Here is a 14,705-nt window from a genome sequence, read left to right as displayed (position 1 = left end):
ACACCCTACTCTTGTGGAGATTTGAACCATCAACCTCCCACACCATAAACCTTATACAACACACTCTTTCCACTACGCCTCCACAACATCATATGATTATATATGCAACATATATTATTTATATAGTACTTAGACCTGTATTAAACATAAAAGTATATATATAAACATAATTATTTTTTATTGAACATAATTTATGTAAAAATAAATTATTTAGTAGGAAAAAAAAAGGACACCACTTTTGGCGACTAAACATAATTTTAGTCGCCAATTCTATATTTTTGGCTACTAATTATTTTTTAGTCGTAAAAAAAAATTTCCCGCGCTAAAATTACCACTTTTGGCGGCTAAACTTCTTTTTAGTCGCCAAAAAGCGTCACTTTCGGCTACTAAACATGTTTTTAGTCGCCGAATGCTTCACTTTTGGCTACTATTTTTTTTTGGGTAAATTACATTTACCTCCCCTCAGGTTTCTGACAAATACAGGAACCTCCCCTGTAGTTTGAATAATTACAGTAACCTCCCCTACTTTACCTGACAATGTCAAGATTCCCCCAAACCGTCAATTTTGCACAAACAACGTTACTTTCCTATACAAAATGACCATATTACCCTTTTATTTAAGCGCGAAAAGACAAAAATACCCTTGATTGTTAACTATCTCTTCACCATATTCAAAATTTTTTTTTAATTTGTTTTTCGTTTTTGTTCTCTCTCGTCAGATCAAAACGAGAGAGAAAAGCTCCTCCTCGCCGGCGCCATTGGGGCATCTTCCTTCTCTTCTCCTTGCCGTCGTCTGTCATTTTCTATCCTCCACCTCCGCTTTTCCTCATTCTCCTTCCTCCACTCCCTCTCCTCCGCCGTTCGTCGCCCACTTTTCTTCTCTCTCTCCTCTTCTTCTTCTTCTTTCAAAACCCTAATCCTAGATCTATGGTTTTGAGAGTGGTGGTGGGCAGTGATAGAAGCAGTGATGGAAACATTGTTGGGTCACAATCTGGGTTTGTGGCAGTTGGTTGCAATATGGATTGGGATCAAAAAAAAGAAAAAGAAGAGGAGTAGGAGAAAGATGAGGAGAGAAAGGGGGTAAGTTGTTTAACAGATTTGTGTGGTGGGTTTAGTCATTTATGTAATATATATATATACATATATATATGTGTGTGTGTGTGTATGTGTGTGTGTGTGTTTGATTGAATAAAAAAAAAAAACAGAGAATTAAAAAAAAAAAAGAAGAGTTGAATCAATATATATATATCAAACATATATTTATCACACACCTATATATACATAAATATCTTACATATATATACCTTTATGTATTTATATATATATATGTTTGATTGAATAATAAATAAAAAAAAACAACAACAGAGAATTGAATCAAATATATATATATATATATACTTCAAATATGTATATATATATATATATGTTTGTTTGAATGAAAAAATAAAAAAAAAAGCAGAGAATTGAATTAATATATATCTCTCACAAACACACACACATATATATGTATACATAAATATATGTATGTATATATAAATATCTTACATATATATATATATATATATTCCTTTATGTATATTTCTGATTTTGTGGGAGGTGTTGTAATGGTGAATGGGTTGTTGTAATGCTGCTGTTGGAGTTGAAGGTAAATTAGAAGGTAATGAAGCTGTGGAACTTAGATGAATTAGAAGGTAGTGAGGGCATTTTTGACATTTCATAATTTATAATGAGTGACATCAGCATTATCTGTTAGATCTTTTAACGGCAGTCACGGTTTGGGGGAATCTTGACATTGTCAGGTAAAGTAAGGGAGGTTACTGTAATTATTCAAACCACAGGGGAGGTCCCTGTATTTGTCAGAAACCTGAGGGGAGGTAAATGTAATTTACCCTTTTTTTTTTAGTCACCAAAGGGCCTTACTTTTTGGCTACTAAAATTTTTTTAGTCGGTAAAAGCCTCGCTTTTGGCGACCAAACAGATTTTTAGTCGCCGAATGCCTCACTTTTGGCTACTAAAATTTTTTTAGTCGCTAAAAGCCATATATCGGCGACCAAACAGATTTTTAGTCGCCAAAACCTATACTTTTGGCTACTAAATTTTTTTAGTCGCCAAAAATCTTTACTTTTGGCTACTAATGCATTTTTAGTCGCCAAATACTATACTTTCAACGACGAAATGTGAATTTTTAGTCGCCAATAGTACTTTTTCTTGTAGTGGCTATTGTTTTAGTTTTCTGAAGCAGCCATTGATTGCTCCAATGTGTTGCGGCAATGCTCTAGCGAGAGAATGTAGAGGCTGAACGACATGACCGTGAGACATTCTAACTTTTTTCGGCCAAAAATTCATGAATGCCTCTTAATAGCTTGTAAGTTAAAGCTCCAAGGTTGGTGTGTATTTGCATGGGTCCAAGCCCCAAATAGATGAAACTGTGTTGACTAGATAGAGTCTTAGTTTCGGCGGCGATATCGGGATGCAGAGGGCCTTCCAATATAATTAGTCTGTTGGGCATGCAAATAACCATGAAAAAAAGTCTTCTGAGATCGAAGTAGTAGCTCGATGATTGAAATAATATCGTGTGGGCTGCTCGGCTACAACAATGATGCTCTATCAGTATGTTCTTTTGTTGTTGCTCGGTCAAATCATCTCACATAAAAGCTTGTGCCGAGAAGCACTCATAATAAAAGATAGGGCAAATTACATATACACCCCTTCAGGTTTGACAAAATTACAGATACCCCTGAGGTTTGAGAAATTACGAATTTTCTCCTGAATGCTATATTTACATAAGAAATTATGGGGTAATTTGTTATGAAATATAAACCTCAGGGGGTAAATTGTTATGAAAATACAAACCTCAGGGGGCGGGATGTAATTTCCGAAACCTCAGGGGTATTTGTAATTTAATCAAACCTGGAGGGGTGTATATGTAATTTGCCCTAAAAGGATATGACTGGTTGAGAATTCCATTGACCGAGCTACTAGTCGTGAATTTTGTTAGACCAATTAAACTGTGGTGTCACAATGTACAGAGGTAACACGTTTTTGAAATTATCAATAATAGTTTATTCAGATATTCACGTCATGGGTTTATATACATAAATCTATATATGGCACCATCATACATGACAATCATTGAAAAATCTTTGATCAGAAAACTCAAGCGAATGAAATTAATAATTATCAAAAGGATATCTTATCTTATTGATGTGCTTGTTCATTAATTTATTTCGTTGAGATAAGTTGATTCTCATATACGGCGTCAATTATACAGACATAATTTTTTTTTTTATAAACTTGATGATGAAGAAATCTAAAAAATAGATAATCAGAATCTTCATGTGATTGTCATCTACAAGATAGAGAACTCCCTCAGCCGTTGAACGGTCGGGAGTCCTTCGACGTCCAAGTTAGTCCTCCAATATTATAAAAATATTTAATACACAAATTAAATACATAAAACAGAATACCTTAACTCACGGAGTGCGGCCTATTTATAATATTAGTGACTTGCCTAGCAAGTAGTTTAAATGTTTTAAAAATCCTATCCTAAACAATCTCCGGTTGTTTAGGACCTTTATATCGTTCATCTTTCAATGAATTTTGCATAACATAAAATATTAATGTAGTGTTTGACAAGTGTAATATACGTGATAACTCATAATTCCGCTACATGGCAATATTAGGACTCACATAATTCATGTGATTATTTTTATTCCCTCTCATTCATCAAGGAGGTGTAAAACCCCAAATTCATGCTAGGGACCAATCTAATGTGGATTTGTGATCCTCGAGGTCCAGGGAAGTTCAAAATTAACTGTTATGTTGCTGAAAAAAAGGTTCGAACAAGGCATCTATTGCGGTGGTTTTGACACATTTGAGAATGGTTCAAAAGCAAGTAGTTTAAATTATTTGAGTTCGATTCATATTCAATTAAATTAAAACTCATTTGAGAATGGTTCAAAAGCTAAATAAGATAAACTTAAACATAATTCAATTATATTTCATTCACATTTTTCATTTTTCTCTTTTCCTTTTAATTATTATTATTTTTTTTAAATTTATAATTTGTTATCTCAGGTAAGCAACTCAAGAGGGGAGTGAATTGGGTTATTAAACAATAATTTTACAATATTAAAAATAATAATCGAAATATTTAAATTTTAATAAATAAAAACTAGAGTAATAATTATCAATATAAAAGTAAGAGAGATAAGGAGAGAAAATCAAACATAGGGATTTGTAGTGGTTCAGCACGTCGGACCTACATACACTTCTCAAGAATCTTCCTTGAGAATTTATTCACTATCAAAATGAATCAATATACCACCAAAGTTTCACCAAACTTGGGATTTTACAGATCTTACTCTTATCTATTGATAGGGGTGAGCATGGTCCGGATTGGTTCAGATTAACTAGCACCAATCCGTTATCTACAGTTTCTGAAAAATTGGACCCAATCTAATCCATTTAAATCGTGGAACCCATCCGAACCAATCCATTTAAACACGGATTGAATCGGTTTAGGACTACGGATTCACATAATTAAATAACAAATATATATATATATATATAATATTTTAATTTCATAAAAATATAAACATAGTATCATATTAGTTTCACAATAACAACATGTCTTTCTATAATAGCGACATACTGTTCTAAAATTTAAATAATTGTAAAAAAACTGGTTTCACTATAAGTATTTAAACCATTATAAATTAAAACTATAAAGGAACAAACAAAAGTAATAAAAGAAGATACTATGCGGTTTTGGGTTTTATATAGAATAAGAGAAGATACTATATGGGATGATGTATAATATAAATATAAGCTATTTGTATACAGTCCGGATCGGTTCCAATCCGGAACCGTGGAGTTCAATCCGGAACCAATCCGTGGACTACAGATTTTTAATTTTTCAATCCGGAACCGAACCACGAATTTAAAAACCAATCCAAACCTACTGGATTGGACTGGATTAGATCGGATTAGGGATTTTCACAGATTTCTTACTCAGCCCTATCGATTGAGCCTCACTCAACAATAAATGTCTGACTCTTACAAAATTCTTTCATAAATTAATGAATAAAGATAAGAGGTATTTCAACCCTCTTTTATAATAATTTTCTCACAAAGGGTAGATATGAAAATGTAAAAATAAAGATAATATTTAGATCAAAAAGTAAAAGAGCAGAATGAAAAATGCAATCACAATTTCAAAACACAATTTTTTTTTTCTATTTAAATTCTTAATTTTTCTTCACACAAAACACTTCTATTTATATTAAAAATTCTTTCCGTCGAGGGAGACAGGTGTTTCTCGAGGCGTCGGCTGAAACCACGTGGAAGGAAAATCTACAATCTTGAAAATTTGAGCACTTTTAAGCTTTCTTGATTTAGTCAAATTTGCACTAAAAAAACAAGAAAAAGAAAGCTAATGGAAATGATAGGTCATGTATGCCTTTGCACATGTCAATATACATACATGTAACATGATATAATTAATATAATGTAAACTTAATCAAAAGTCTAATTATCCACACGGATAGGTTTCTATATTCCATTTATATTATATACATTATATATAATATTCTAATCAAATATTCATATATTCATACATATATATACAAGCATGCAGATCATGTTATTTGTTCACATGTCGGAAGAATTTTTCAAACAATAAGGTGTCGTTTGGTAATATTTACGTTTTCAGTTTATATTTACAAAAATTTAAAAAACTCAAAAAAAAACTTGTTTGGTAAATTTTCGATTTATAAATCAGTGGTTTCAGTTTATAAATTTGGCCAAAAAATATAAACTCAAAAAATCTGTTTTCGTTTTGAGTTTTTTCTTTTTTTACCACCCAACACTAGCTGCCATTCGCCACCATTTTCTGCCACCGTCTTCCCCCACCACCACTTACCACCACCCCCACCACCACTTACCACCACCACCCACCTGCCACCACCAGTCACCACCCGCCACCACCAGCCACCCACCAGCCACCTGCCACCCACTCGCCACCACCACCCACTCTTCTCCGCCACCACCACCACTACCACTACCACTACCAACCACCACCCACCTGCCATCCACCCGCCACCCGCCATCCGCCACTACCATCCACCGCCCGTCACCAACCCACCACCACCACTCACCAGCCATCTGTCACCACCAGCCACCACCAGCCACCCACCACCACCAGCCACCCACCCACTACCACCACCACCACCACCACCACCATCACCCACCACCTACTCGCCATCCACCTGCCTCACCACCTACCTGCCACCACCATCCACCCACCACCACCAGCCACCTGGCACCCACCCGCCGCCACCACCACCACCACTACCACCACCACCACCACCATCACTCACCACCTACTCGCCACCCACTTGCCACCACTAACCACCCACCACCACCTGCCACCTGCCACCCACCCGCCACAACCACCACCACCCATCACCACCACCACCACCACCATCACCCACCACCCACCTGCCACCACCACCACCCACCACCACCACTAACCACCACCACCATCACCCACCACCTACTCGCCATCCACCTGCCACCACCACCACCTACCACTACAAGAAATTAGTGATTTAGGGACTAATATTTAGAGACCAACTGAATTTAGTCTCTAAAAACCATCATTTAGAGACCAAAATAAATTTGAAGAAAAAATTATACAAACACCGTATATTCTTTTATGATAGCCCAAAAAAAATTATTTGAAGACTTTTAGGGACCAAAAAAGTTAAAGTTTATGTTGATTTGATCAGTTGACCCCGTATGTGAGGTAGGCAAAGCTAGAGACGAATTAATTTGGTTGCTAAAGGTCGTCAAATACGCGCTTCACTCAATTGATCCCTCCTTCAGTTGTCAAATACGTGCATTCTTAAGCTGGATTCCTTCCTTCACTACAATCGGTCTCAGTTAGGGCTCAATCAATCTCAGCTATTTCCTCTGTCTAGGACTCAATCAATCGATCTTGAGCTTCGATTGATCAATCGACTCAATCAATTGATCTTCAGCTTCGATCGATCTCAGCTAGGACTCAATCGATCTTCAGCTTCAATCCGAATCGATCTTTGTGCCGTCTCGTATCAGAATCGATCTTCACCTCATTTCTGAATCGATCTGAGTTCTTTGGCTTCAATCCGAAGGTAAATAGCGATTTGGTATGTTTTCAATCTCTTTCTCTCTGCACAGACACATCATATATACATGTACATATCTATATATATACTCCTCTGTATTCATTCAAATTGCTTGAATTTGAAATTCTGTATTCATTCAGAGCTATATAGGTACTTGATTTCATATATATATATATATATATTGTGGTACATGCATATGTATACTAGATTTGTGCTTTTGATTTTGGTGGTGAAGATTCTTGCTATAATATGTGACTGTCAATGAATTGTGGAGAAAGATGCTATGATGTTACATATAGAAGCTGAATAATGAAAACAATGGCAGAAAATAAACAAAGAAGAACAAGTTCTACAATTGTCACCAACTTTAATGAATTCTAAAGGAGTCCAGAAGTTTTTTTTTTTTTTTTTTTTTTTTTTTTTTTTTTTTTTTTTGAGAAGAATTTTTTGATCATACTACAACAAAGGAGAATTAAGTAGAAAAAAGAAAACTACTATACTCAATTGCACTAATTCATCTCTCCTAAGAATTAAATTATTTTCAAAAGTCTAGATAGAATGAATTGGGATTAATGCTTTCTTGAATTCAGCAAAAAAGTGAACAGTCATTTGTAATTGGACAATGCATATTGGGCCACAAATAATAAGCAAGAGTTTAGTATAAACATGCATGCATTTGCTTGATGTTTCTGTAGTTTAACGGCTCTACCAAAGGTATATTAGGCACTAAAGAACTTTGGACCATAGATATTAACACACCATAAATCATAACACATGCATCTAATGCATGACAGAGGGAAACAAGCCTTAATCACATGAGAGCACAAATTAGTAGATAAAGTTTGAAGAAAACTCAGGGACAGAAGAGATTAATAAAGTAAAGGGGGAAAGAAAAAAGAAACTTGCTCAGAATAATCATATGCAGGGTTTGAGAAATAAGAAAAACCCACAAAAGGAGTAAAAATCACCTCATTTTACTGGATGTTGAACATGAAAGAATATGTAAATTTCAACATTTATAGTTATCCTGACATTAAATGTAGTTTTGTTTCTGCATGTAAACTGTGTTTTCTTTCTGCATGTAAGCTGTGTTTTCTTTCAAGAAAAGATAAGGACAAAAGGGATGGAATTGTTAAGAAATATGTTGGGTTTAAGATATTCTGTTTTGATTGTTTCATCCTCTGTTCCAGGTGTCGCATACTCCAAGCATATTGTGCACCTATATACGTATCATGGTGGTGAAGATATACGGAATCACTTGGAGGTATACTTTGTGATTGGCGGACCTTGTATGCCTTGTGTATATTCCGTGTCTTTTTCTGTCAATAAAGGAAGAATGACGACTTGGTTGCCTTCATGGTTTTGACAGATTGATGCTCATACTGGTAATGTTAGCGAGTTTGCTTTCTCTCACCCAAACAAACAACTATGCGTTATAACTTGTGGGGAGGACAAGACTATTAAGGTTTGGGTTTATTGGGTATTTTCTTTCATGGAATGGTGAAACTGTGGACTGCAATCATAAAATCTCATGTCTGCAGGTCTGGGATGTTGCCACTGGTTCTAAGCAGTATACTTTTGAGGGTCATCAGTTACCTGTTTATTCTGTGTGCCCACATACTAAGGAAAACATTCAGGTATCCTTTTTGTTCAAGGCTTACTTTGTGACTTTCCGTACAAGGGACCTCGACCGAAAAAAGGGCTACCCAAAGAGTTCAAAGTTAGAACTCCTTAGTTCTTTTTTCTTTTTCTAATTCAGAATAACCCGTATTCATTTTTTATATTAATGAATTATTACTTCGTTTCAAATGTTTTGGAATTAGAAACTTTCTTGCATGTTTGAACTATTTTACAATGCTATTCCAATTTGTTCTGTAACATCTGTTATCTATCTAAAAATATGAGGAATGTCACACTCAAATCCTCACTTTATGAGTGGTGTTCTACGCGGTCGTTAGACCTTTCCAATCTGTTTCTTATAATTAAGGATCTTTCTTTTTCTCTATCAGTTCATCTTTTCGACGGGTATTGATGGGAAGATTAAGGCATGGTTGTATAATAATTTGGGTTCAAGAGTTGATTAGGATGCCCCAGGACATTCTTGCATAACAATGGCTTACAGTGCTGATGGGACAAGGTATATATAGGATAGGCTGTTAATTCACAAGAGGATCTGTGCTTCATTTGCATCTTTTCTGATCATGTTGAAAACTCTGTATGTTGTTCTCATGTGGGACTAGCAAGGAAGGAGAATCATACATTGTAGAATGGAATGAAAGTGAAGGAGCTGTCAAGCAGACATATCATGGTCTTGGGAAGCGGTCTGTTGGGGTTGTGCAATTTGATACAACAAAAAACAGATTTCTGGCTGCTGGTGACGAGTTTGTAATCAAATTTTGGGACATGGATAATGTTAACCTCTTGACAACTACTGATGCAGAGGGTGGATTACCGGTAATAATCAAATTGCATCTCTTTTAGATTTGCTTCCCATCTTTCTGGATTACCGGTAATGATAAAACTAGAGGTGAATACTGGAGGATTTATGATTGAATTGGAGTGCTTATGTATAGATATGATTGAAGAATTAATCAACAGGGGACAGCAGGTTGATGCGGTCCACTTTACTTTCGAAGTTGGTCTTGAGGGCAAGTTCCCCCCTGTTCCACTGCTGAAGGCTTTCCTAAATGATGCCAAAAAGGCTGCAGATTCCATTTTGGAGGATCCTAACAATTCTGATCGAGCTGCGGTATTTATTTATTTTGTTCTTCATGACTTTTTTTTTTGTTGTATTGGTTTATATGCCTATAACTGTATGTTACAAAAGCAAATTTCGTATATCATTTCCAGTTTTTTCTTCTTTGTGTTGCATGTGATATGCCTCTGCCTTCAACCCCCAACACACACACACACACACACACACACACACACACACACACACACACACACACACACTTGCTATGTTTCTGTACTAGTGGTGCATGGACATTTAGTTTAATTTTTTTGAGTAGCATATCTTTTTCAATCTGTGTGCAATTTCTATGTCCTGTTGATTGGCACCAAGTCTTGATCCACCACTACCTGAAAAATTTCAAAATATGATTTAATAATATGTTGTTCATGCAAAGGGAGGAGAAATATTTTCCACTGCACAAAGTTTCTCTGTTGAGAGAGAACTTGCATTTATGATTCTTGGATTCCTCACAATTGATGCATTATATCTCCCTATTTGCATTAAATGTCCTTACGGTGCTCGATCTTGTTTCTCACCAAAGGGTCCTGATCTTGTTCTCTTTGATTAAAGGGGTTACATGCTCTAAAACGCTGGTAATTCTTTTTATTTCGCAGCATCTTGCTGCACGCAAGGAGCAGTCTGCACTCCGGGCTGTCATCAAGTGCGTTGAAGAGTACAAACTTGAGGCCGAATTCCCTTCAAAAAATCTCAAGAAGCGCCTTGACCAATTAGAGAAATCCAAGACTGAGAAGAAAAAGCCAGCTGCTATCCCTGCCAACAAAAGAACACGAGTGAACAGTGGTGGCCCAATGCCACCAGCAAAGGTTGGCCGCTCTACAAATGCTTACGTGTCATCTTTCCCTGCGGCCCCCGCATATGTCAGGTCCCCGTCACATGCTCAATACCCTGTTGGCGTTCCATCGTATCCTGCTGGTCCTGCCATGTATGGCAGCAGAAGCCCTCCAACCAACCCTTATGCATACTCACCTGAAGCAGCCCCTCCTCTTGCTGGGTCTTATCAAGTAGCTCCAGTGAACTACTCTCCTTATGGAGGCTATGGAAACGTTGCACCAACTTATCAGCAAGCCTACTACCGATAGACTTGACTCTGGAGATGGTGAAACACTGATATGATGACCCTGATCTCGAATGTTCTCTAAATGGTTTGTAATCACTAACCTTTTAATGGTAGCAATATCTGTGTGTGTTAATCCTTAATACTGATCTTTAATCTGCATCTTGACTCTTGACTTGACTTGACTTTGTCAAGGACAGGTTCTCTTTCTAATGTTGATTAAACTTGTAGTACTAGGTGAATGTGGAAAAGTAATTAAGAAAAAAGCTTCTTAACAAAAGACATGGGGTACTAGTACTACCACTGATGTCATGTCATCACATGAGAGATGCTTAATATTTATTCATTTTTGTATGGCAGATAAGTTTGGGTTTTCTCCTTATTCAAAGTTTATTGTTATTTAGGTTGTATTTGGTGGATGGAGTTGGATAGGCATTTGGAAAGGGGAAGGGAAATGGTGTGAAATGTAGTAATATTTCACTTACTTTTTTTCTGTCTCTTTTTAAATTTCTACCTAAATCTATGAACAAAACACAAAGAACACGTTTCCTAATAACAATGTCACAAAAGTTGGATAGGTATATAGCTGCTGCTATTACTAAGCATTTGGGCATATGGACTTGATTTCTTTTGAATATATTTTTACACTTCATGCAGGAGAAATGTCAGAAAAACAAGGAAAATCGGTTTGAGCTTAAAGTCCTCCATACAGCTGGCTCAAAGGCATTTAGAAAGGTGCAATACGATGAGGTAAATAACTGACCTTTAAATCATAGGGTCTACATGGTACTTTTTTTATTTCTTTTATTTGGTGATGTATGTACTCCATAGGATACTAACTATAAAGGTTTTGACAGCGAGACAAGGATGGAAAGGAGCTTGGACTTGTTGATTCTTATTATTTGATTTTTCTTTTTGAATTTTGGATTGCAGGGATGTCCAAAGGGTGTCACACCTAAGTACAGCTTGAAGCCTCTTGTGCCAAGGCTGTCTGATATAAAGCCTGATATTGATGTTGAGAAAATGTTTTTTTAGAGATTCTCTTTGAAGAAACTATTGCTATTCTTCATTTAAATTGTTACTACTTTGATTTGAATTTGGAAGCTTTCAGTTTTAATTTTTGTAAAATTTTACTTTCTATATACTCATTATGGTTTGGGAATAGAGTGCGTTTGATATGTGAATGTCAATTTTTTTTTAATATGATTTGATGACATTTAATTTTGTGCATTTTAAGCTATGAGATTAAATGATTACAAAATTTTAATTTTGATTTTTAGCGACGAAAATATGTTGTAGAGAAAGTTATGTCTTTTAGCGACCAAATATCATTGTCGTTAAAAATGTCATTATTTTGTTTTTTGCGACCAAATTGGGACATTTTCTGATGAAGTATTAGCGACTAAATGTTTAGTCTTGTAAAATTAAACATTTTGTGACAATATAAAATTGGTCGCTAATTGTCATTTTTAGTGACATTTTCAAAAATTTGTCGCTAAAGACTTTCCTAGACGCACTTTTAGTGACTGTTTTAGTGACGGAATTAATTTTGTCACAAAAACTATTTAGAGACCAAAATAATAGTTTTAGGGACCAAAATAATTGGTCGCCAAAAGTCTTATATGTTGTAGTGTACCACCACCACCCACTACCCGTCACCGTCACCCACCCACCCGCCACCACCACCACCTGCCACCTACTCGCCACCACCCATCACCACCTGCCATTAGCCATCCGCCACCCACCTACCACCACCACCCGCCACCACCACCACCACCACCACCACCACCACCACCCACTCGCTACCACCCACTCGTTACCACCCACCACCCACCACCCACCTGTCACTACCACCCGCCACCAGCACCACCACCGCCACCCACTCGCTACCACACGCCACCGTCACCCACCCACCCACCACCACCACCCACCACCTACCCGCCACCACCACCCACTCGCCACCACCCCACCACCACCCATCATCCGCCACCCATCTGCCACCACCACCCACCACCCGCCGCCACCACCCCACTCGCTACCACCCGCCACTGTCACGCACCCACCCACTACCACTACCACTACCACCCACTCGCCACCACCCACCACCACCCGCTACCCACCACCCACCGTCACCACTTTTCACCACCGTCTTCCTCTGCCACTTGCCACCACTTGTCATTTCTCACTCTTTTTTATATTTTTAAATTTTTTTAAACATTTTGTCAATTACCAAATGCGTTTGTAGTTTATGTTTTTCTAAAAATAAACAAAAATCAGTTTATAAAATTTTGTAAATATAAACTGAAAACGTAAACGTTACCAAAGAGACCCTAAATAATTTATTATTTGTTATACATTAAAATTCAACGCTCTATTTATCAAGAAATCTGCATAAATCCAAAAGTAAAAGATAAAAATGACAAAGTGGATTCAAATGATGTAAGATCATGGCACATGACACATATAATTAAACTATTAAAATATACATACTAAATTTATTTAGTTTAAATTCGGTACAACATATAAAAGAAAGATAGAATATATTTTTATATTTGTGGGAGCCAGAAAAAATATAGATTAGCTTATTGGGGTTAACTTAAAGAAGGCCTACAATGGGTCCAACCCAAATAAATATCCCCCCATCTATATATAGGGGGCATCCCAGAAGATGGGGTATGCCTTATCTCTCTCTGCCATATATCACACAAACACTTCTTTCTCTAGAGATGTCTTCTCAGATTTCAGTGACTAATTTCATCATTAGAGTGTCTCCGGCCGGTAACCCCGGTTGGGTGGCGCCGAATACGTTCATCTTTGCAGATATACAGGGGCAAAGCTCATCTCTTCGTTGGATCTCTACAATCCATGTGAGAGGATTTTTCTGGCCTCACAATTGGCGTCGTCTGTGGGAAATGTCTGCAAGAGTTCAACGAAGAGATGAGCAAACATGTTCTTGTAAGTAAAAATTTGATCTTACTCTCTGCAAATTGGTTCTTGGATTAGATATACATATGTTTGTGCTTACAAAATAGAACTTTTTGTTCACCGTGCATCTCATCAAAAAGTTTTAAAACAACATGGAATTTATGGTCTACTTTTGCATCTCCATTTTCTCTCTCTACCAATGGGTTTCACTTTTCTTAAAAGAGGGCATCTTTTCGGCAATTCAACAAGGTTGTTCGGCCATATTCAATTTATTTCTTCTATCTATGTATACTTAGACTCACAGGTGTCCAACCTTTATTGAATGACTTGACCAAGTTTATAGATATATATGTAGATATTTGTTGCTTACATTTATTAAAAAAAATAAAAAATAAAAATAAATAAATAAATAAAAGATAAATTAATTAATGAATATAAATCAACATAAAAATAAATAAATAAAATCCAATACAACAGCCGTGAGGACACCAAATTGTTCGGCACACTCAAGGATGGATGCATCAAATTTGCCTCTGCTATACCATCAAACTTCTCTATTACCTACATTGAATCAGCTCGGTATCATTATTCGGCCAACATTGCTTACCTGGCAAGACTTCTCGGTGCCTAATTATCTTCATATTTGGGCTTGCTTTTGAAGAAATATTGCTCCATAATTGATTATTTTCTCCCAAAAAAATTGAGATTCAACGGGTTGCAGTAAAACTCGAAAATTAACATTTTTTGGAGTTTGTTTATATATTATACATTGCATGTATTAGTGCTAGAGACTTGTGATAGT

General features: G+C 36.5%; 1 protein-coding gene and 1 long non-coding RNA gene across 5 annotated transcripts; both read left to right on the top strand.

Moving 5' to 3' along the window:
* The first annotated feature begins 6,823 nt into the window (after window positions 1-6,823).
* On the top strand, window positions 6,824-9,266 carry LOC145821024 (uncharacterized). Of its 2 annotated transcripts, none has more exons than XR_014363062.1 (5): window positions 6,824-7,175; window positions 8,360-8,433; window positions 8,539-8,634; window positions 8,711-8,806; window positions 9,179-9,266. It is a non-coding gene; the product is annotated as an uncharacterized LOC145821024 (long non-coding RNA). The 2 variants fall into 2 exon arrangements; XR_014363061.1 differs by having other exon boundaries at window positions 6,824-7,190.
* A 128-nt stretch (window positions 9,267-9,394) lies between these two features.
* On the top strand, window positions 9,395-12,164 carry LOC114307274 (FRIGIDA-like protein 4a). 3 transcript variants are annotated; one of them, XR_014364033.1, is made up of 5 exons: window positions 9,395-9,623; window positions 9,743-9,918; window positions 10,518-11,066; window positions 11,636-11,728; window positions 11,836-12,164. XR_014364033.1 is itself a non-coding variant. In XM_082919919.1 (3 exons), exons 2-3 carry the CDS (start codon window positions 9,745-9,747, stop codon window positions 11,001-11,003), a joined length of 660 nt encoding a protein of 219 aa, XP_082776045.1. In that variant the 5' UTR covers window positions 9,395-9,623; window positions 9,743-9,744; the 3' UTR covers window positions 11,004-11,214. The 3 variants fall into 3 exon arrangements, 1 of the variants encoding a protein (XP_082776045.1); XR_014364034.1 differs by lacking the exon at window positions 11,836-12,164 and having other exon boundaries at window positions 11,636-11,745; XM_082919919.1 differs by lacking the exons at window positions 11,636-11,728; window positions 11,836-12,164 and having other exon boundaries at window positions 10,518-11,214.
* Window positions 12,165-14,705: the final 2,541 nt, after the last annotated feature.

The sequence above is a fragment of the Camellia sinensis genome, chromosome 3 (genome assembly GCF_055761805.1).
Source record: "Camellia sinensis isolate YWXY chromosome 3, ASM5576180v1, whole genome shotgun sequence".
Classification (NCBI taxonomy): Eukaryota; Viridiplantae; Streptophyta; class Magnoliopsida; order Ericales; family Theaceae; genus Camellia; species Camellia sinensis.
Note: the sequence above shows the minus strand (reverse complement) of the source record. Positions and strands in the feature narration are given on the sequence as shown.

Bases quoted from the DNA above. Each gene is read 5' to 3' on its own strand.
- LOC114307274 (XM_082919919.1), top strand. From the start codon at position 9,745: ATGATTGAAGAATTAATCAACAGGGGACAGCAGGTTGATGCGGTCCAC. The intron at 9,919-10,517 runs GTATTTATTTAT...TTTATTTCGCAG, and splicing joins ACAATTCTGATCGAGCTGCG to CATCTTGCTGCACGCAAGGA.